Consider the following 22,185-nt stretch of genomic DNA (forward strand, 5'->3'; position numbering starts at 1 on the left):
TTATCTTATCAAAAACAAATCAAATTTGGTTTTTTCTTTTTTTTTGTTTCTCATTATCTTTTCAATGGCGATGCTTTGATAGGATGCAAATCATGAAAAATGTCACAATGAATAGAATAGATTAAAATAGATTGAAGTAGAGTAGAGAGAGAATAGAAAAGCCTTGGCGATTCAGTAAGAGAATGAGCTAGGGATAGGTTTCGAAAGGAAATCGATATTGCGTTCTATATTATATAGAAAATATCGTGAACATTAATTTTAAGTTAAATTATCGATACTATCGAATATCCTAAACATTTATTTGTTAATCTTTAACGATATATTTATGGGATGTATCCAACAGAATATGTATAGAAGTTTTTCGATTAAATCGATTCTGGAATTGTATATCGATGTATCGCCTAATTTTAAAAATCGATTAATCGAATTTAGAATCGATTTTATTTCCAGCTCTGTATTATTTTGAATATTACAAATCTGGAAAAATATATTCCCTTTCAAAATCATATTTAAGCTCTTCTTTCATACAGACCAATATACAAAATAAAATATAGATTTATCGCAATTTTAAAATATTATTTTACATCGATACATTATCGATTTCTTAATATTGTTTATCATCCCTAGAATAAACTCAAGAAAGAAATTGGTCCTTAGATGGAAAAATATTTAATGTAAGCACACGTATTCTCTTTTAGTTTTCCTATTTTATTATTTTTATTAGATTTACTTGTGAACTCAACTAAATGGCAGTCCTAAATCACTTGAATCTTGCATAGAAGAAGGAGTAGGATTCTCTGTGTCCTTTTTTTCTTTGGGAATCACAAAGTTAGGGTTTATAATTTTTGAAGGAGTCAAGTGTGTGTGCAGTGGACATCTAGGAAACACAGATATATACTCTATATATATTTACAAATGGCTTTACAAGACTATACAAGACGAAGGGAGTGGGAACGAGACGAGGACGAGGACGAGGACCAGGAACAGGGCCTCAAAAAAGACAAGCAATTCACGGACACGAAAACATATTGAAATGATGATGGACGCGAGTGTGTTTAGATTGAGATGAGGCTAATGGGCATGGAGCGGCGGAACAGAGACAGAGAGAGAGTGGATACACTCAGAACAAAAATCGTCAAGTAAATAAGAGTTAGTTAATTTATAATTTCTAAATAATAAGGATATAGATCTTAAAAACAGAAAAATATAAAACAAAATCCCTGAGACATCGAAAACTTTCACGAGTTTTGCTCTGAGTGTATTGGAGAGAGAGTGAAAGACAAAGATAGAGAAAGAGACAGAGACAAAGGAAAGGAAAAGATAAATATAAAAAGATGGGGACTCACCTAGAATGCGGGAACAACATGGGCGCCGCGTTGAACATCGATTGGGGGGTCGGCGCCGCAATGGGGGCCACTGCCGCCGCCGCTGTATCCGGATGCAGAAAGTTGCGACGCTGCTCAATCCGCTCCTGGTGTTGGGTCAAGCAGCGGGACAATAAATCCGGAAGGCTCTCCATGTGCTCCTGGAAAAGAGGATTGAGGGGAATTTGGAGGATTGAGGTATTGTGGTGGTGGGGGATCGTCATTATTAAGGTTGTTTAGTTTTTCTTTTTCTTTTATTTTTCCATACTTGTATGCTCTGCATTTTGTCCTCCAGGTTGGTCAAGCGCTCCTCGATGGCATCCTGACGGCTAGACATGTCCGATATTATCTCGTAGACCGTGTTTTGTGTCTGCGAATGGTAACGGACACACACAGAGAGGTCACCAACAATGCATTTAACAGGGCACAAGGACTTAGCTTATGTAAATTACTCTATCAACTATTGATAAATTGCTTTTACAGTGGAGCTTCCGTAAATAAAACGGGTCAAATCAAGTCAAGAGTAAATAACTCGCTATATCTTCAAGTAAAGAGCAAACAACAAACAAAATATATTTTTAAAACCATTACTTAGCTAGAATAATATAACGAAATAATCGATTTAATATCGATATGTAACGATGACTTTACGAAAGCTCTCCTGCATTTTCAGTTTTCTTAATTTTTGCCATTTCGTTAGCTACCTTGGCCATATCAGTTATTGTGTTTGCATTATCCATTAGTTTGCGCTGATCCATTTTAACTTTTCGCAACCTGCATCGCGTTGGAAGAGTCATCAATATTATGAAAAAGATTATTTAAGTATTTATCATTGTCAAAAACATATAATACACACACGTGGAAAAGATTTATCGTGGCAAGCTTTCGACAAGCCGAATTTTCTTTTCATTTCCAACTCAAGTCACAAAAAAATTTAAAAAAAAAAAATTAAGAAGTTTATCTAAAAATCGGACAAATGTTGATTCTGTGGATTTTGAAACTTTAAGTTAAAATTTTAAATATTAAAAAATAGAATTTAACGTTAAAATATTTATTATATAAAAATAGCGATACAGTAACGATATGTCGATTAGAGTTCCCTTAAAGTTTCAAATCGCACTGTTTACTTTTTAATTTATTTGAAAAGATATTCACTGAAAACGTTTTCTTGATGATTATTATTATTATCATTATTATTATTATAGTTTGTGTGTAGAATTTATTGTGCCGTAGTTACGATAAGATAGATTAAGAGTTAAGAAGGTTAGAAAAAATTTCCATATTTCTTTTTGGGCGTTAAAATTGCAGAAAATCGTATCGTGAAAGTATCATTATATCATACGGTTGATCCCTGGGCCAGTCTGTGCTTCCCCCTTCTGTTTTTGTTTGTTTATTATTTTGAAATGAAAATGATGTTACTACGACAAGGCACAGGATACTTTATGAGTATATATACGTACGTATGTATGCGGTTTGCAGGGACAAGGAGCACTCAAGTACCTTTAGACTTTTGGTGGTTAGTGGATTGCGTAATGAGATCTAATAGATAGGTGGGCCCTGGGCCAGGAAAAAGCTTGATGATATTGCGATAGTTTTAGATACGAGATTCTAGAATATTTAACGCAGCATGCTAGGTCATGTGGCTAATCTCGGTTAATTGCATAACGTAAAAACAGGGCTTTACAACCTATTTACAGGCTAGTAAAACGAGTTCAATCATTTGTGGTTCTTTTTTTCAGTTCAGTTCAGTTTTGTTTAGTTTAGCTTTTAGTTTTTGGTTTTTTGTTAGTACTTGTTGCATTTCGATTAGTTTTGCTTCTTGTTTTTCATATATACAGTTTTGTTCTTTTTGATTTGATGATGCTTTCCCAAACCGAAACAAAAGCTTGCCTACTGTTGGCCTACAAATATTATTGCTTGTTATTATTGATGCGTTTGGTTATGAATCTAATTGTACATGAATAACAGGGAATAACAGGGTTAAACGGGTTTTTAAAGACTGATATTGCCGACACAGAACATATTACATACAGCAGAGATATATATATGTGTGTGATTTTTTCTTTTTCTGCAGGACAAATGAGTAGTTAGTTTCCAAAAACATTTACAGAGACATTAGAACAGCGAGGGAGAAGTGACAACAGAACATAAACAATTGGAGACAATCAATGATGGTTGATTTCTAGTTCCTTATTTTTGATTTCTGATATACTATATATCCTGCTTCTTATTTTCGATTTCCCCACAAAACAGATCTAGTCTCTCCTGCTTCACTAGTTCTTGGGCACTTTTCAGTTCATTTTTTGTTTGTTAATTGTTTCTTTTTTCATAAACTTTTATCAGTAAAAGTTGTTGGTTGGTAGATTGATTGGCAGATTGATTGATTGGTTGGTTGTTAGGTTGATTGGTTGTTGATAGATCTCTAAAAATACTCACGCATATATAGCTAGAAGGAACTTTCTTTGGTGGGTTCTTACACGGCCGGGATTAACCCGTTTTACTAGTCTTGTATGTTTGTAAATGAGCCAAGTTTCACGAAGGACATTCGCCGCAGCATTTTTCAGCTAAATTTTGGTTCAAAGAAGAAACGTATACAAAGGTAATTAGAATGCAATATATATATATATGTGGATATACATGGGGTGCGTAGGCAGAGTATCATCCAAGTTTCGTCCTTCGTTCGTCAGTTCAGGTCGGTCGGTCCGTCGTCCGATACTCGATCCATCTGGGCGTCTTGGAACACGATCTATATACCCTTTTGGTCAACTGCGTGTCCATCATGAAGTTGTGCACATGCTTCTCGGCACGGGTCAGCTCCAGTTTCCGGGAAACGACGGCCACCAGAAGGGCCGTGCAGCCGGCGCCCTGTAACGACGATGTGGAGACTGGGTGAGGACATTGCATTTGGATTTCAATAACGCGGTGAGTTTTCTAATCGAACCCATCATATATGCCATATGGACGGGAACACCCAACTCTGGATTGTGCAGTAAAATCTGCTTTTAAAGTCGATTTCTGGATTATTTATGGAATTACCTATATAGCGAGTTATCGGTTTCTTAAATAATTAATATTATTATTATTGTTATAGACTTTGACTATTTCGATCAAATAGCAATCGTCTTTGGAAATCGATTAAACTACTAAAATCATGGATTTAAATTTTAAAAATCGATATGCAGCTGATTTAAAATTAACTAATTTCGATAATTAATCGATCGTCTTTGAAAATCGATCAGACTACTAAACACCTAGATTGATATTTTAAAAATCGATATGCGGTTGATTTAAAATTAACTAAACTCGATAAGTTATCGATTGTCTAGTAAAAATATTGTTTTAAGGATTTTAAAATAATCATAAAGTGATTATTGTATATAAAACTATTTTCAACACATTATTTTTAGGGAATTTGCCTTGGCAATTAAAGAGCGTGGAGTGCTCAAGCTAAATGTAATCGAAATGAGCAAATTAACTGAAATTGGCCAATAGTTAAGGCAATTTTCCTAATTATAACGACACACACACACACACACTTCGATTGATGATGGTTCACTCGGGGTGGTTGTGTGTGTCCAATAGATTTCCGGAGTTGGGTGTCCGTCCGGACAGCCATCTGTAATGTCAGTTGGTTATTTTCACTTTTGATTTATGCATTCAAAATGGGAGTTGTTGTTTCTTTCTCTGTTTTTTTTTTCTTTGTTTATCGAGTTATAGTCCAGAACTTTTCGTTGCTCTCAGAATTGATTTAAGATACTGTTATGGGTGTTACAACGTGTGTATGTTATTTATTTTTTTTTCGTCATCTTTTAATTTCTTTTTTTTTTTTTTGTTTTCTTTTTCAATTACTTTTGTTATTTTTGTTTGCTTCTCGATGATTTTTCACATCAAATGAATGAATGAATGAGCGGATGAGAGAGTGAATGCGTGTGTGGATGAACGGATGAATTCCGATAACAACTTGCTGTTAGAATTTAGAGATGGTTTAGATTCGATAATATTATTTGGGGTATTAATGGATTTTACTAGGGGGGCACATTTCTATATATATATGTATTACAACAGTTAGAGGTGTCTGGCAGAGATATACAAGATAATACACACATAAGTACGAAACGATTAGCTATAGGAAACAAAGTTGAAACCATAAGACACAATTCATAGTCATAGTAGTTGGGAGCGCAAATATACGAGTATTTTAAGTTCACGTTTAGGTTCTTTTTTTTGTTTTATTTATCATAGCTTTACTGATAAATATCTCAAAAAGTCTATTTAAAAAAATATATATGTATAAAAAGCAGTTAGGACTTGGAGAGAGGAAAATCGAAGTCAAAATCGAAATTGCAATCGAAATCGAGTTGAAAGAGAAGTGAAAGTTAGCCACGCAGAAGAGCAGAGCTTGATAAAAGTGGAATTAAAAGAGGATAGATTAGAATAGATAGGTAAATAGAAGGCGAAAGAACTATAAATATATATTTATTTTGAGGCGTGTGTACTAATAAGCACTAGTTCCTATGCTAAACTCCCTATGGTTATGGTTGGGCTCCTTTTGCTTGAAATTCTTGTAGTTTTTGGATGGGAAAATCGCTTTGCCTAAGTACATGCAGGAAACTCCTAAGGCTCTCTTTCTTTTTTTCGGTGGGTCAACTAGTTTATTTGACTAAATATATGTACAGTTTGCTAGGAACATAACGATTTTTTTTTTTTTTTGGGATATTGGTTGGTAATTTTTGGTATATATATATTTTTTTTTAAGTGGCGGCGAAGGGCGGTTGTGGTGGGCGGAATAACATTCGTATGCAGTTTATGTAATTATTTACACGTGATTTTTGGTCTGAACATTAATAATTAATTATTAGTTCTTTCTCTTTTTTTTTGGGTTATGTTGTGTGCAATTTTTGTATATAATATTTTGTTTTTTTTTTTTGTTGTTTAAAAACTCACCATTATTCCTGTACTGACAGCGATACCACGTCCACAGTACGTATTCGGAACAATATCACCGAAACCAACACTCAAAAATGTTATCGCTATCAGCCACATTGCATTCAAAAGATTCGCATGTTCTTCGTCATGAAATCTGTTGTTCCATATAAATTTCAGGTGGAAATATATATATATATATATAATGGATATTATATATATTTTTGAATTGATTTTTTAGGACATTGTTTATGGTTTTAAATAGATTTTTTTTCAAGTTGAAGTTGAAGTTTCATTTTCAATATTTTTTTCAAAGGGCAAATTGTATACACGCGTTTTGTTGTTGTTGTTTTTTTTTTTTTTTAATGAAAGGGAAAGAGAGATAGAGAAAAATATCGTATTGTTGGCTTAATGTTTGAAAAATAAACTATAAGAATTCTTTAAAAACTAAATAGGCATATAGGTAAAATGAGCTAAAATCAAAAAGGAACCAAAGAAAAACATAAAAAACAAACGAATAAAAACTGTAAAGTAAATGCAAAAGCAAACGTCAAACGTCAAAGGAAACGGAAACGAAAACCAAGTAAAGCACAAAGAAAATGTGTATGTGTGTGTGTGTAAAGTAAAGTAAAGGAAAACTTTGAATTCGGGCATTCGGGAAAAACGGGGGAAAAACGGTTAAACAAGATTAACAAGAAAACTGGACGAGTAAACGGGTGAGAGAGAGATAGATAGATAGAGAGAGAGAGAGAGAGAGAGAGCAGCTCACACACACACACACACACGCACAGTTACAGTGGTCAACATTTGGTGGAAATTTAATTGAATTTGGTTTTTCATTTTTTTTAAAGGTTTCAATGAGATCGTTAGTATATATATATTTATATATGTATATATGTACAGGGGGGGGGGGGGTAATGTATACATATATCCTGTACATGGCATTAACATTAAGTGAGAGAGCAAGTGAGATTTTTGCTTATTTGCTTTGCTTGTATTTTTGTTTTTTATTTTTTATTTAAGAAAACTACAGTTTCTAGGGTGCAGAAAAATCATTAAATTTAATTTTAAATATCGCACACACTCACACTTACACACAGACACCTAGTTAAGTATGTACATTAATAGAATTTGCCTGTAAGCTGTCAGAAAAGATTTGTTTTCATTTTGTTTTTCTGCTTTTTGCCAGGAAGCAGAAACTTTTCTCTCAGCTTCCCTTTGTTGTCTCCGCTCTCTCTGTGTGTGTGTTTTTATTTTATTTTATCTTATTTTTTTTTAACAAAAAGAAAAATAAGGAAAAGTAAGAGAAAAATAAAAGTCACATTGTTGCTGTTGTTGTTGCTGTTGTTTTTGTTATCGGCTTCTGGTTCTTTTCAAAACAAAAGTTCAAAATTTGTGCCACTCACACACGCACACTCTCTCTACACACACACACACACATGAGCCTTTATGTACATATATTTAAATATATATAATGCACACACACACAACGTTTTGGGTGTACTATTTCCATTTTTTTTTTTGATTTTGTGATGATTTACAACAGATTGCCAGAGTGTGGGTGTGGGTGTAATGTGTTTGTGAGAAAAAAAAAACAGATAGAGATATATAGTTATAGGAAGAGAGAGAGGGAGAGAGCGAGAGAGAGGGGTGAAGAAAGAGAGGGGCAGAGGGAAAGTACTATCGCTTGGCTTTCCGCTTTTTTTTTCTGATTATTTTCGTTGGTTTTCTCTTGATTTTTAGCCACGATTTATATTTTGTTTTTTTCATTTGGGGGTGGGGGGTCAGACAAAACGGCATCAAAAATATACATATAGGATGTGCGCTGAAATGTATGCTACGAAAAATGAATATGTGAGTGTACAGTGTGTGTGTGTGTGTGTAGTGAGTGTGGCCTGCCTGCCTGTCTGGCTTGAATTTCCCGTTTCAATTTATTTATATATAAGTATTCATACTCGAAAATGAGGGCGGAGGGGGGTGGTACGGAGAAGGGAAGACAAAAAGAATGAAAAATATATACTAGATGTATAAAAGCTTGATTTGGCAGGTACAATTACTCTAAAATTCCATATATGTATGTATATATATTATGGCGCCTTGATGGCGCCTAAACTTTGGTAAACCTCCACCTCCACCACCACCCTTCTCCTCCTCCTTCTCTACCCCCCCCCCCCTTCCCACCTCGTCAAACCTCCCAAGACATAGTATTTCCTTAGATTTCTCATATTTAGTCATTTTTTATGCATGATTTTCTGGCTGTTTCTGTTTGTTGTTGCTGTTGTTGTTGTTCTTGAATGATGATGTATGCTATATATTGTTGTTGTTTTCATTATAGATTTTTGTAGTATTTTTTCTTGCAACTGTTCTGTTCTGTACTGTTTCTATATTTTTGTTTTAGTTTTTATTTGATTTTAGTTTTAAATTTTTTTTTTTTTCAGTATCATAAATGTTTACTTTTTTTATTTTTTGGTATATATATATTTTTTTGCTGGTATTTTTAGATTGGTATTCTTGTTTGGTATTTTTGTATATATATTTTTTTTGTAGGAAAATACTTACCACCATGCCGCAGGTGAGGGTGATACCGCGTCCACAGTACGTGTTTGGCACAATGTCGCCATAGCCGACACATAGAAATGTGATGGCCGTTAGCCACATGGAGTTAAGCAAATTCGCGTGCTCCTCATCGTGGAACCTTTGATTGTTATCGATATTGGTATCGGTATTGGTATCGCATCGGTTATCGGATTTATTTTTTGTTCGAATTTCGGCATGCGTTTAGCATTTGATTGAATTTTTTGTTTTTTGTGAAAAATATATGGGGTATATACGAATTTCAATCATTTCGTTTTCGTTTTGTTCATTTATGATACGTTTTTTTTTTTAGTGTTTTTTATAGATTTAATTGATTTTTGTTTAGCCATTTTTATGCGTTAGCGATTTTCAGTATACAAAAATATATATATATATATGGTGCGTTTTCAAGTTGCGGTTCGGTTTCGGTTGTTTTTGGTATTTCATATATTCGATTTCATACATTTTTGTTGTTGTTGTTGTTTTTTTTTTTTTTTGCAATTTGTGGATACAGAAGTAGGGTGAGAAGTGGAGTAAACAAATAAACAGATGTGAAATTATGTGAACATTTTTTGTTTAAATTTTTTCTATTTAGTTTTTTGGTTTTTTTTCGAAGGAAATTAAGAATACAATTTTTTTCGTTTTGAATAATTTTAAAGTAATTTTCCATGTACCAAAAAATAAAAGTACAACCAAATAATAATTTAAAATATACGAAAAATCAAAAGCAATAAGAAAAACAAGGTTTGATAAGGGAAAATACGAAAAAAAACCAGGGAAATAAGACGGAAAATATATAATTTTGCTTTATCTTTTTGGATTGTTTGTTTTTATATATAATTATAAGTTATAAGTCCTCAATATCAAAAATAGGAGCGAGAGATAGATAGATTGAAAGATACAGATATAGAGAAAGATAGATAGTTCTTTTTTTAAGGGAGCGGGGGGCGAGGGGGCATAGGGATATAGTATACGAATATTTTTGGAATATACAAATGACATGAATAATAGTGAATAATTATATAGTTTTTTTTTTGGATAGTTTGGCATCGGCATCGGTTCAAAGCCTCCTCTCATCTTACTCCTTCTTGCTTCTCTCATTTACTCCTTTATCCTTTAAGGGCTCTCCTTCTGCTTTATTTGGTATTGAAATCTGTTGGGGGGCAGGACTGGGAATGGGATTTGTTCGGGTCTTAAGCGATAACTCTTGATCTGAGTGGAACAGGCCGACAGACACAGCTCACACACACTCGTGCAACTCTACATGCAAAATGACTGAAATGGCCCATCAGAGAGTTAGCCCCTCCCGAAAACCCGAAAATTGCCCCGCCCCAAGTTCCTGAACTGAAGAGGCTTACCACCTGAAGCCCTAGAGACGTGCCCACTAAATGCTGGCCAGAGGCGTACGCAATAACTGGGGCTTTTTATATTTACTTTAGTATTAAATTTACAAAAAACCATTTACGGTTAATGTTTCAATAAGAAAAAACAAAAACAAAACTTAACTATTATATGTTATATATCGTACCCCCTTTTGCCTTTTTTTTTCGTACGCCACTGTGCTCAGGCATGCATTGTGCCTTCCGGCATTGCTCCGTTGGGCGCCATTTTTCGAAGGGCGAGTGAGTGTGTGTGCGTGGGTGTGAGTGTGTGAGAACTGTGTGTAAATGTGAATGCGGATGGTATAAGCAATTTGCAAAGGAAAATCATAATGAATGCCAGGAGTCCTTGCTCTCTGTGTGTGTGTGTGTGTTATGTCTCAGTGTATTCAGTGTTGGTAAACACTCTCCTAAAGCCACAAAAATCTCGTGTTTCCTCCCCCTCACCCCAAAAAACCTGCCTTTATCCTTAATTCACAGAGATTTGATCCGAGCTGAGCAGAGCATGCATGGGTGCTTAGGATACATTTCCAGGATCTCCAACAATACGCACATACACATACACAGACACAGACACAGACACGTACAGACACGCAAAAACATGAAAATAAATATGAAAAGAGGGGAGGAAAGGGTCTCCCAGCTAAACTGACAGATCGAAAATGAAAAATTCTACCAATTTCTACGGAATAACATCGATATACAAATATATAATACGCATTCTGAAACAAAATTCAACATCGTTACCAGAAAATACATACTATAGACAAATGTAACTTGGTGTGTGTTTTCGTTTCGTTTCGTTTTGGTTTGTTTTATTTTACTTTTTTTCTTTTCCTGCTGTTGAGATTGAAAGGAAGTTTGTGGGCTTTTCATTTATAAATTTCCCACAGAGGCTTTATTTGTTTTATTTCAGCTAGTGCCAGTCCAAAAATAATACAAAATAATCGAAAGTGAAACATTCAGGAACATCATGAAATCGAGCTTTGGATGATGTGACACGCAAATCAATACGTGTCACTCATCTTGCTTGAAAATGAAATAAAATGGAAATCAAATCGAGAATTGTACTATTATTATTATTCAATCGAAGCAGGAACAGAGAAGAAGACGAAGAAGAAGAAGATGGAGGAGGACGAGGAGGTCCTGTCGTGTGCCTGTGATTGTCCGACTGTTTTGATTTAGTAACTGACAACAGTTGAGGGAATTTTTGTATTTTATATTACTCTTTTTTTCATGTATTCACTTAGTATTTATATTTGAAACACGAAGCAACAATAAAGACAACAGCAAGAACAACAACAGCAACAACAGCAGCAGCAACAGCAAGGATAATGGTGTATAGTAGATGCTTTCGTCACTAGACGGAACACAACAGCCTGCTGTTTCTCCGTTCTCAGTTCTGAGACTTTGGGAGCGGGATTTCTTTTGTGCATTGATTATTATTTTTATATATTTTTGGAGTTTATTTTCGGTTGCATATATCATGATCATCAGCAAAGCTTCAGCAGCTTAATGGAATTAATGTTACTGAACAATTATTTAAAAATATTGGAAGATTTTCCAGGTTTTCTCCATTTTGGTGTTTTTGGGTTTTTCAATACATTTTGCTTTTTAGCTTTGGCATGTTATGTTTTTTGTGTTTTTGTTTTTGGTTTGCCCAAAACTGCAACAACAACACCAACAACAAACAACAACGAAAAATATATTAAGGAACGTTGTTAAAAAAAAATTAAATGAAAATTTTAAGAATCACAAAAACTTAACTGAACGAGATCAATTATGATTGACAGAGCAAGGGCGAGAGCAGGAGAGAGAGAGAGAGAGGGTCAGAAAGGGCCAAAATGGAAAGAGATAGAAAGATAGACAACCAGGACAAAGAGAGATAGAGAGAGACAAATATAGAGATTCTGAACTGACAAAATCTTTAATAGAAGCTAGAAGAAAAAGGATGGAGAAGAGTAAGAATAAGAGCAAGAGAGCAAGTGAGCAAGAGAGTAAGAGAGAGAGAGAGAGAGAGAGAGAGAGAGCGAAAAGAGACAGAACTAGCATACAACGTTCAAAACACAAAGAGCCAAAAGTCAAACAAATCTAAGAAAATGATATTTCAAAAATGGGATTTTTGGATACAAGTATTTATAGTATATAAACGTACATATAAATATACATATATATGTACATATAAATATATACATATATACACATATATATATGCAGATATATGGCATTCAATTCAATTCTTCTTATTGCATTCTCCAATTCTACACGGTGTGTCTGTCTGTGTGCTGTTGTTGTTGACTGTCCACCCCCTCCTTGGACTTCAATCAACGGTTTATCGAAAATATATCGATAAATTGTCAGTTGTCAAATGGAAGGAATGGAGAAAGTGATGAGTTGGGGGAAAAAACCAAAAGAACCCAGAACAAGCGAGAAAAGTGTAAGTAAAAAAAAGCAATCAGCAATCAGAGCAGTGACATTGTATGGAAAATTGGGAAAAGGGGGGTTTCCAAGGGTGGACCAAAAACACAAAAACAAAAAAAACAAGCGAATCCGAATGCCAAATGTAAATAAATTGAAACACATGCAAGCATTATCCATTATCCAATCGTTCGCTACGTGACAGTGACAATTGCATTTCGATTGTAGCAACCGTTATGCTACAGACTAGCATTCGTATTCGTTACTTGTTTTTTTTTTTTTCCTTTTTTATTTGGCTTGTTTTTTACTCTTTCTTTTGTGTGTGTGTGTGTTTTTTTTTTACAATGCAAGCTACATGAAAATTCTTTAAGTCAAATGCGCATAAGGTCCCCCGTCCCACTTTCTTTCTAAAAAAAAAAGGAAAATAAAATGCTTAATGAATTAAGGAGTACACGAAATAACCACTTGTGACAACTGTGAACGTAGAAAGTTTTGAGTTTAAGTTTTTTCAAGTTTGAGTCATTTTTGTTTTGTAATTTTTTTTGGAGAAGACATTACGTAATGCTTGGCACATACATTTATGTACATACATACATCGATATTAAATACATACGTTAAATAGTTATGTCAAAGTATTAGTAGTAGTGGCAAAACACATTGAATTCGAACGGTAAAACGGTATAACGGAAGTGGCAAGAACGCAAAAACGGAGTATAGAAAACTAAAATCAAATATGGAATTAAAAACCAAAATTGAAAAGGAAACCAAAAGCAAAAACGTCAACTCAAAAGCTTGGTAATCAAAAGTAAATTGAAATTCAAGTTTTAACACAAGTTATAAATATCATAAGTATAGTATATAATATTATATGGAATATAGGGGAATTGGGATCATTACCTTTCGCACTGACGCAGCGTCCAGGAGGCGATGATCCACAGCGAGACCATGAAGACCAATAGAACCGTTCCCGGGCATATTGTCATAAGAGTTTTTAAAACGAATCTAAAAATGTAGGTAAATATATAGATATAAATATGGATATATAGATATGGATAAATATAAAAGTAAACATCACAATATATTATACAATTTTAAATATATCGAAAATATCGATATATTAATACTGCCTCGATATCACTAAAGTCGATATATATATCAATACAGTCATTCGATATATATTAATTATATATTAATAAGATTAATATATGTATTAATTAACCAATAAGCTTGTGAAATCTTTAGAAACCCATTTAAATATATCGAAAATATCGATATATCAATACTGCCTCGATAACACGGAAGTCTATATATAAATCCATAAATGCTACCCTAGTTGTTATTATATATTTATCATTTAAATTCATGCATTTTACACTCACCTTGTGTTAAAATTAATCCTATTGAGAGCGCCAATGCTCCGTGATGATGCGTCTGTGAATAGCTTTGAATGCAGCAGCATTACGCGGCAGATTAAATATAATCGAAGGAACATAGGTAATGATAAAGCTACGTCATATGGCACCATTTCGGTGCCAATTGTTTTATTCTTATTGGCCAATTTCGTCGTCCACTGGAAATAGTATTCGCCAGGAATTGGATGTATAGCGCATATAAAAAGTTCTAACCCTATTTGACTAATTCGTTGCCATGTCATTGCGATCCTCCAATCGTCGGCGCAGTTATCTATCATGAATAACTGTTTTTGATTTTATTACATTTTTCGATTTTGATTGGATTCGATCGCATTTTGGTTTAGTTTTACGATAAAAACACAAGAAGGGAAGAAGAGAGAAAAGAGAACAAGTATATCATTTATTAATTATAATTGGAAGATTATTGATTCTATTCGTTTGGTTTTTTTTGCGACTAAACAAAAATGAATTACACTCAAATATATACGAGCATGAATTATTTGACAAGTACAACGTCAATGAAATGTATCTGTGTGTTTTGAGTGTGTGTGTGTCTATGAGTGGGTCTAAGTGTGGGTGTAGTTGTGGCTGCAGGTGTTTGTGTGTGCCTAGGTGGGTGTTAATGGCTCATGTATTGCAGGTTGCAAGTTGGTGGCTGAAGGTGGTAGAAGCAGTTCCCAAGTCAAGTTCAAGTATCGTAAGGTATATAGAGGAATATATACACAGAGAAAAAAGGCAATACCCTGTACTCATTTTTATATAAAATATATTAAAACAATGTATTAACTATTCAAATAGATTTTTACCATTTTTCACAACTTGAAACCTTGTTATTCTCATAATGTGAATATAAATTTAGTATTTGTAATATTGCTTTTTGTTCTCTGTGAATATATGGAATCTCCTTTTGGAAATTCGGTGGGTGTAGTTGGGGTATAGAAGGGTGTTGTGCGTCTGTGCATGTGTGAGTGCATAGTACTTACTAGAAAGCAGCGTGCGTGTTCTCGTGTAATTAGCACATATTTCACTCGATTTCGTTCTTGTTTTCTTGGTTGCTTGATTGTTTACCTTTTTTTTATTCTTTTTCTTTCTGTACTGTTCTGTTCTCTGTGTGGCTTTTTTTTATTAAACTTTCCTAATTTCGTTATCAAATCAATTTTGAATCGAAGGCTCAAATATCAATCCGATTAAATCCCACAATTCCCACAATTGGCAGTGCAGTTCAAGTAAGCTTTGTCTATATATGATAAATTCATTTATATATACATCTATATATATGTATATATGTTTATATATATTTATATATATCACAACATCTAAGCAGAGAAGTGCAATTATTTGTTCATCTTAAAGCTTGGACTTTGTGTATTATTCGTTTATCAATGGTACAAAAGCATATGAGGCATTCGCAAGTTAAGCCGATTTAACTGAACGATTTTGGTTTAGTGATTCATCGGACTTCTCGATTTGAAATCGATATGCGGACAAAAGTTAAGTCTCTGCTATGTATAATTACGAAATATATATATATTTTTTATCACAAAGTCCTGTGTTCGGCTCGATTAATTAAAATTTCTTCCGATGATCGCTGGGAATTTTGGAGTGATTATGATGGGAGTTGAATGTTTGATAGTTTAGCTATCGATATCGATTGTATATATATAATAGATAAATATATTCAGTATCGACTTAGCAATGGGAATGCTCATATGTATGCATTATGCTTGTGTATGTATGTATGTATGTTTGTGCCCATGTACATCAATGTTATGTAGTTGCGAGCCGATTGACAATAGATCGATTATTCCTAATAAACTCTCGATAAAAAAAAGGTTTTTTAGGGAATTTAAAAGGTCACATTCTTGCCAAGACCAGGTGAAAACCAATTCTCAATAAAAGTATACAAAATATATTCTCTATTAATAATTTCTCATTTCCTTTGTATATTTTTAATGATTTTTGATAAACTGAATAATAGAAAAGCTCATCTTATATGAAATCCCTTTAAAGGTGTACAGTCAAAATAACACTTTTTCTTAGTATTTGCATACTCTTGGAGATTTTTGAAATCGGTTTCATGGATATATTGTAATGACAATCATCTCGCAAATGGCCAGTGTGTACTGTACAGTGGGACAAGGTGAGTGGTGCAAGCTAAGCCACAGTTTTCTTATTCTTATCAGCCAAGCAGTTGCCTTTTGGGTTTGTTTCAAATTTTTAATGTTGGACAACAAGTGACAGTATTTGTATCTGTATCTGCATCTGTGAGAAAGGATATATATATATATTTACATATATATATATATGTATGTATAAAAAAAACATATGTTATATATGTATATACTATAGACACGATATATAAATATTGAGTAAGTACAGACGCGGGTTAAACTAAAACATCGATTTGAAGTTTGCTGTTGTTGTTGCTTTGGCTTCAGTATGCATTTTGGCTTTCGGTTATATATATATATATATATATATATATACGTATATATAAAGCCGATCTAAGTACGATCTATGGTTTATCTACTCTAGGCATGTTTGGAGTTTTGCTTTGATTTGAGTTGGTTTTTGGTATTGTTTTCTGTTTTTTTTTGGTATTGTTTGCTTCCGTATATGGTACATAACACTATGCATGGTTTTGGTTTTTTCTTTTTTTTGGATTTACTCACAAATATTTGAAGTATGTATGGTAGATATTATAATAAGTATTACTTACTGAATTCTGCAAAGCATAATGGAAGGTAATTACATATTAAAAATTTACTTTTAAACATCAACATTAATTTTGGGAGGGGGGGAATATATGTAAACATTTAGTCGGAGTTGTAATTATATATATATATATAGAGAGAGAGAAAGTGTGAAGAATACGAATTATGAGATTTTTGATTATTGATTCTCGATTTCAGTTTTGTATATAATATATATAAAGAAAGTATATCGGCTGACTGACGACTGGGTTTTGGTTTTGGTTTGGTTTTGACTGATTGATTGACTGATTGATTGGCTGACTGATTGAACGCTGATTCGAATGACCTGATTGATTGAATCATGGTATCAATGGAGATGGTTGAATGCGCTGTGAGAAGGATTTTGTTGGGGTTTTAGGTTAGGCATTTGCTTTTGCTTTTGTATTTGCTGACTATCGATATATTGGTATATCGATATCGGTATCGGTTCATCAATTACCAATCCAAATTCGAGCACTGAACACAAGACTTTGTCCCTACGGGCAGGAAAGTTCAGGGAGTCAAGTATCTTCCACTTCTCTTCGGTATTTGATTTTCGGTTTTGTTAGAAGTATTTTTCTTTTTTTTTATTTTGCTAATAGAAAATTATTGTTATTCAATCAAATGTTGTGGTAAGTATATATATTTAGATGGTATATATGTTGTACTTTGTGTTCCTTTTGTTCATGTTCAAAGACGGAATCAATTGAATTACGTACTAGGCAAATATAGTCTATGCTCCCATGCTCTCCTCTACAACAGTTATCTAAGTTCCAAAAACAAGAGATTCCATCACCGATTTCTGTTTATCACTCAAAAATCGGTAAGGGTATCTATTTAAGCTATATAATATAGGTATTTAACTCATGCCAACAATTATTCTTAACTAAGTTTATTATTTTTGTGTTTGGTATATAGTTTTTTTTTTGGTTTTTTTGTAAAAGTAAATAAAAAATGTAAACTAAGACGAAACCAATAAGTTGTAGAAGAAGAGGAAGTAGAAGTGGAAATTGTATAGATTAAATATATATATAGAGAGTATATATATGGATCATATATATATCAAATATCAAATATTGAGCAAAATTAAACAAATTATAGTGCTGTACATGCAACTGTTTTTTTTTTTTTTTTTTTTTTTTAGCGCATATTGGAGATAAACGAGTACGAGAACGGTTTTGGTATGGAATATGGTTATATATTATTGATCTCAATATTTTGGGTCACCTGCTGCGACTGCGTTTGAAATGGAAATGAAAGAAAATCAGAAAATCAGAGAAGGAAACTAAAGGATCTCTGTCTCTGGATATCGGGGGGTATATAGTATATTAAAAATATAGGACAAATCGGACTTTCTCGTTACTCGGATGGATTAAAGCGATTAAGGGCTTGGAAAAAATTTAAAACAAACTGTGGGGGTGAATATAGTGAGCGTGGTCAAGGTGATATCGGGTGAATGAGAATGGTTAGCTTTATGTACAGTGTTTCAGCTTTCATTATTTTTCTGATTGTTTTTTTTTTTTTTTTTTTTTTTTTTGTATATATATTTTTGAGGTGGAATGAATCACATTATTATTATTTTTTTGTTTTTTGTCTTGTGAAATGAATGGTGGGTGGGGTGGGGGGGGGGGGTTTATATATACTGAAAGATGTCCGCAGAAATGTTGGAATGGAACGCGGTTTGTTGGAAACGGTTGGGATGCGATGAACGAATGGCGGAACGGAACGATGCCGAATTATGAAACGGGAAACTGGGGGGACGTCCATCCTCTCTTTCACTCACACCAACTGAACGGGCACTCGCACTCTCTCGCTCTTCCATACTCTTTTTTAACACTCTTTAACAAAATCGAGTTGAAATTGCAAATCTTTTTTTTTAATTTGTGTTAAAAATATATCGACATGTCGATACTGCTTTGCAAAAGTCGATAAATAAATCGATATTTTAACCAGCCATATGAGGACAATAAATCGATAATATATCGAAGCAAAAGAAAATCAATTACACATTTAATGAAATCTTATTCTTGGAATAGTTTTCAATTTTTTCGATACATATAAAATTGATATGTCAATAAATAAATATTGTATACAATCTTCAAGGCGATTTTGTTGTTTCATCGAGTGCTCTCCCTCAATATGCGAAAAATATAAAACAAAACAGGATTCGAATTAGAATTTAATATTGAAATCCAAAAATTATTGACCGGGGACACAGGGAAACGTTTTCAAACAGCAAACAAACAAACTAACTAACAAACAAATGTACAAACAAACCGAGATGGCAATGATTTTGGGAATTTAAAATATTTCTTTTTTGTTTTTTTTTTTTTGGGATTTTGAGGCCGGGTAGCATGACCATAAGGGGAAGGGGGGTTGGTTTTCGGGTCAGGTACAGGAACGGGGGACTAACGGATTATATGGTGACAGTGAGCGAGAGTGACGACGGCAACGTTAAACAATTAACGATGACGACCATCAGCAAGAACATCAATAACATCTGGAAGAGAAGAATACAATTTGCACTCACTCTCACCTGCACTTCCAAAGCATGGTAAGCTACTATAAGTCCTAAAAGAATCACAGTCGAAACAGATATTAAGGTTTTTAACGCTGTCGAGTAGAACGATGCCTGCAAAATATATATATAAAAAAAAGGAAAAGATGATGTATTAGCACTATAAATGTAAGGAAAAATCTTAGATTTTGCAATTCCTTTATAATTACTCATAGATCGTAATTAAAATTGAATAAAATCTATTTTTCTTAGTGATTTCTTTTTACACCTAATAATTACTGTTGCTTCTTTGCTTATCCATTTCAGGCAAAGCATCGGTAAATTTTGATCAATTTTTCCTTTAATAAAACTAAACAACAATTTTGATATGTATTCGGTATTTCGTTCGATATTTAGTTACGGTTAAGTTATGTTATCTATCATATTCATATTTTGTCTACATTTTCATGATCGATAACAATGTAAAGGATTGTAAAATGAATCGATATTTTACTTTAGGATTTATGTGCTTCAAGTCTATATACTGTACAATATAATCGAAACAGACAAATTAATTAATAAATACTATTTAGTTAATTTGCAAATAATTTTAATTTTTTAACGTTCAATACTATATTTTTCGACATAAAATAATTTCGATATATTTTAGTTTACGATATATGTATGTATGTACATACATCCTAGGTAACACTCACCTTCGTGTAGACACCGGCACTGCTCAGCTCGTTTTCGATTACCATCACGATGATCCCGAACATGCCCATAACCAGGGCGTAGTCACTGATGCGCTTGCGCTTCTCGAAGAGGGCTTTCCTCTTGCCCAGGCGATAGCCCACATTGGGTTTGTGTTTGGCCGAGTTTGTCGATGGCTTCCTGGACGTATTTCCGCCAGTAAGAGCACGTTCTTCCATATACCTATTGTTTTGGAATGCAAAAATAAAGAGAACGATCAGCTAGGCGCTGGACTATGCCAGTCCACACTCACTACTCCACTACTGCCTTACCCAAGGACAGTCCATTAATGGTTCCACTAAATCGATTTTAGACTACATAAATTAAGCCATACAATGGGGATCTATATAGGTAGCTAATTATCTTCGACTAATGGGCCAAGTTAGTATATTTATCAGGGTTTTTTGTAAACTAATTTACACGCCAGTCTAGTTATTATTTTGATAATTTATGCATTTATTTCACTTTCTGATATACAACTTTAATTCGATAGTTATCGATCAAATTTTTGTGGAAAAGACAAAGTTTCAAATTCATAACTTAGCTGAAAAAGCTTTGATTTGATTTGGAAAACGAAATAATAATACAAATAAATATATGATATAATAGAATATTTTTTAATAAGTAATAAATCGGCATAATTAGGTTTAAATTTAAAATATGAAAATTATGAATTATTTTTTTGAAAACTTTATTATTTTATTTTTGTTCTGAGAGCAAAATCCTATTGATTTATGCTTTGGCAACTTGAATTCCCTAATTTCCTTTCCCATTTGATGTTAACTTTTAGCCTTCTTTTCAACATTCCTGACTTTCCACAGATCGCTGACTAATGCCCAAGCTGGGGGTTATCTCGGGGGTTAAGTCAACCCAACTCAAGGGAACTCAACTCACAGCTCAGCTTCGACTATAGTCGTCGTCGGCACCTTAATAAATCTTACGGCCTGAATGACAGATTTGTGTGTTTTCGCTTTGCTCCGGCTTTCCCTAAATGTGTCATATCAATTTGTATCTTATAGATTCGCACACTGGGGGGTACTCTCGCTGAGTCTGCCTTACCCTACCGTGTACCCCTACCCTTGCGCCTCGTACATATGGATGAGCAAAAGATGGCCAATAAAAATTGTGCTGACAAAACATATTGAGGAGGGCCGCCTCTGTCCTCTCTGTTCTCGTTTTTCGATGCCCACATAGCCCATAACATGGTAGCAGCACACTGACAGTAACAGTAACAGTCATAGTCATAGCCATCCCATATAGTATGTGTGTATAGCCATCCATCCGGCCCCCCATTTGTCTCTCAATAAACTGCTGAACTGTGCCAAATTGCCAACGTGATTGCAGGAAAATATCCTGCCATCCACCGACATTCATAGAGATTTATGGACGATGCTGGACACACAGAACACAGAAGACAGGACACGGGACACATCCGTGAGTGGAATTCACTTTAGAGTGCTCCAAATTGAATCGCGGGATCAGGCACTCAAACTCTGGCTACAAAACTCAAGCTCTCCCCAATGAATAATTCCTCTTTTCAGCAATTTCTTGTTTGCTTTTCTGCTGTCCTGCTTTTTCGATGCTTCTACTTTTTGCTTTTCTGCTTTTTGGCTCATTCTCTCTCTGTGCCAAAATCATCTTTGCTGGGACACTTGTCCTGACATTGACAGCTAATTACTGTCCCCGGGCCAGCCATCTATCCATCCATCCATCCATCCATCCATTTATCAGTCAATGAATTGCCCACAGTTACACAGTTATCGTTTTCCATTTCCTAATGTCAGGCATCAGTGGCACTGCACCTTGCCAGCCCCCAAAGCCGTACACTTGGAGAAGAGTTCACCATAAATATAAATAAATTGATATTTAAAGAATAATTTTAAACTACAGCTTGAGCACCAAGGTAAAGTTAAGAATTGTGAGGCACCTTTCGATTAAAGCCAGCTTTTATAATTCCCAAGTGAAAATTCAGAACTAGCCTTTGCCAAGTGGAAATTTGGAGTTCTATCTTGGACTGCCAACTAACTCAAGTTCTCTATATAAAATATGTCTAAAATAATCAAAAATTACCCAAAAAATTCAGAAACAGATATTTCTATAAAATATATATAAATTTGACTACTCTTCTGTTTA

At 33.9% G+C, this 22,185-nt stretch overlaps 1 protein-coding gene across 1 annotated transcript in view; it reads right to left on the reverse strand.

The window, feature by feature from the left end:
• Positions 1 to 22,185, reverse strand: part of SK (small conductance calcium-activated potassium channel) — a 55,474-nt gene that overhangs the window by 4,149 nt on the left and 29,140 nt on the right. The window contains exons 4-13 of the mRNA XM_070287875.1: positions 20,016 to 20,235; positions 19,339 to 19,434; positions 14,038 to 14,354; positions 13,556 to 13,660; positions 8,847 to 8,982; positions 4,119 to 4,229; positions 3,801 to 3,928; positions 2,069 to 2,138; positions 1,633 to 1,734; positions 1,347 to 1,525 (exon numbers count right to left, since the gene is read on the reverse strand). Coding sequence (XP_070143976.1) covers positions 1,347 to 1,525; positions 1,633 to 1,734; positions 2,069 to 2,138; positions 3,801 to 3,928; positions 4,119 to 4,229; positions 8,847 to 8,982; positions 13,556 to 13,660; positions 14,038 to 14,354; positions 19,339 to 19,434; positions 20,016 to 20,235 — 1,464 coding nt within the window. The remainder of the gene's footprint in view (positions 1 to 1,346; positions 1,526 to 1,632; positions 1,735 to 2,068; positions 2,139 to 3,800; positions 3,929 to 4,118; positions 4,230 to 8,846; positions 8,983 to 13,555; positions 13,661 to 14,037; positions 14,355 to 19,338; positions 19,435 to 20,015; positions 20,236 to 22,185) is intronic.

This window comes from Drosophila kikkawai, chromosome X, assembly GCF_030179895.1.
Source record: "Drosophila kikkawai strain 14028-0561.14 chromosome X, DkikHiC1v2, whole genome shotgun sequence".
Taxonomy (NCBI): Eukaryota; Metazoa; Arthropoda; class Insecta; order Diptera; family Drosophilidae; genus Drosophila; species Drosophila kikkawai.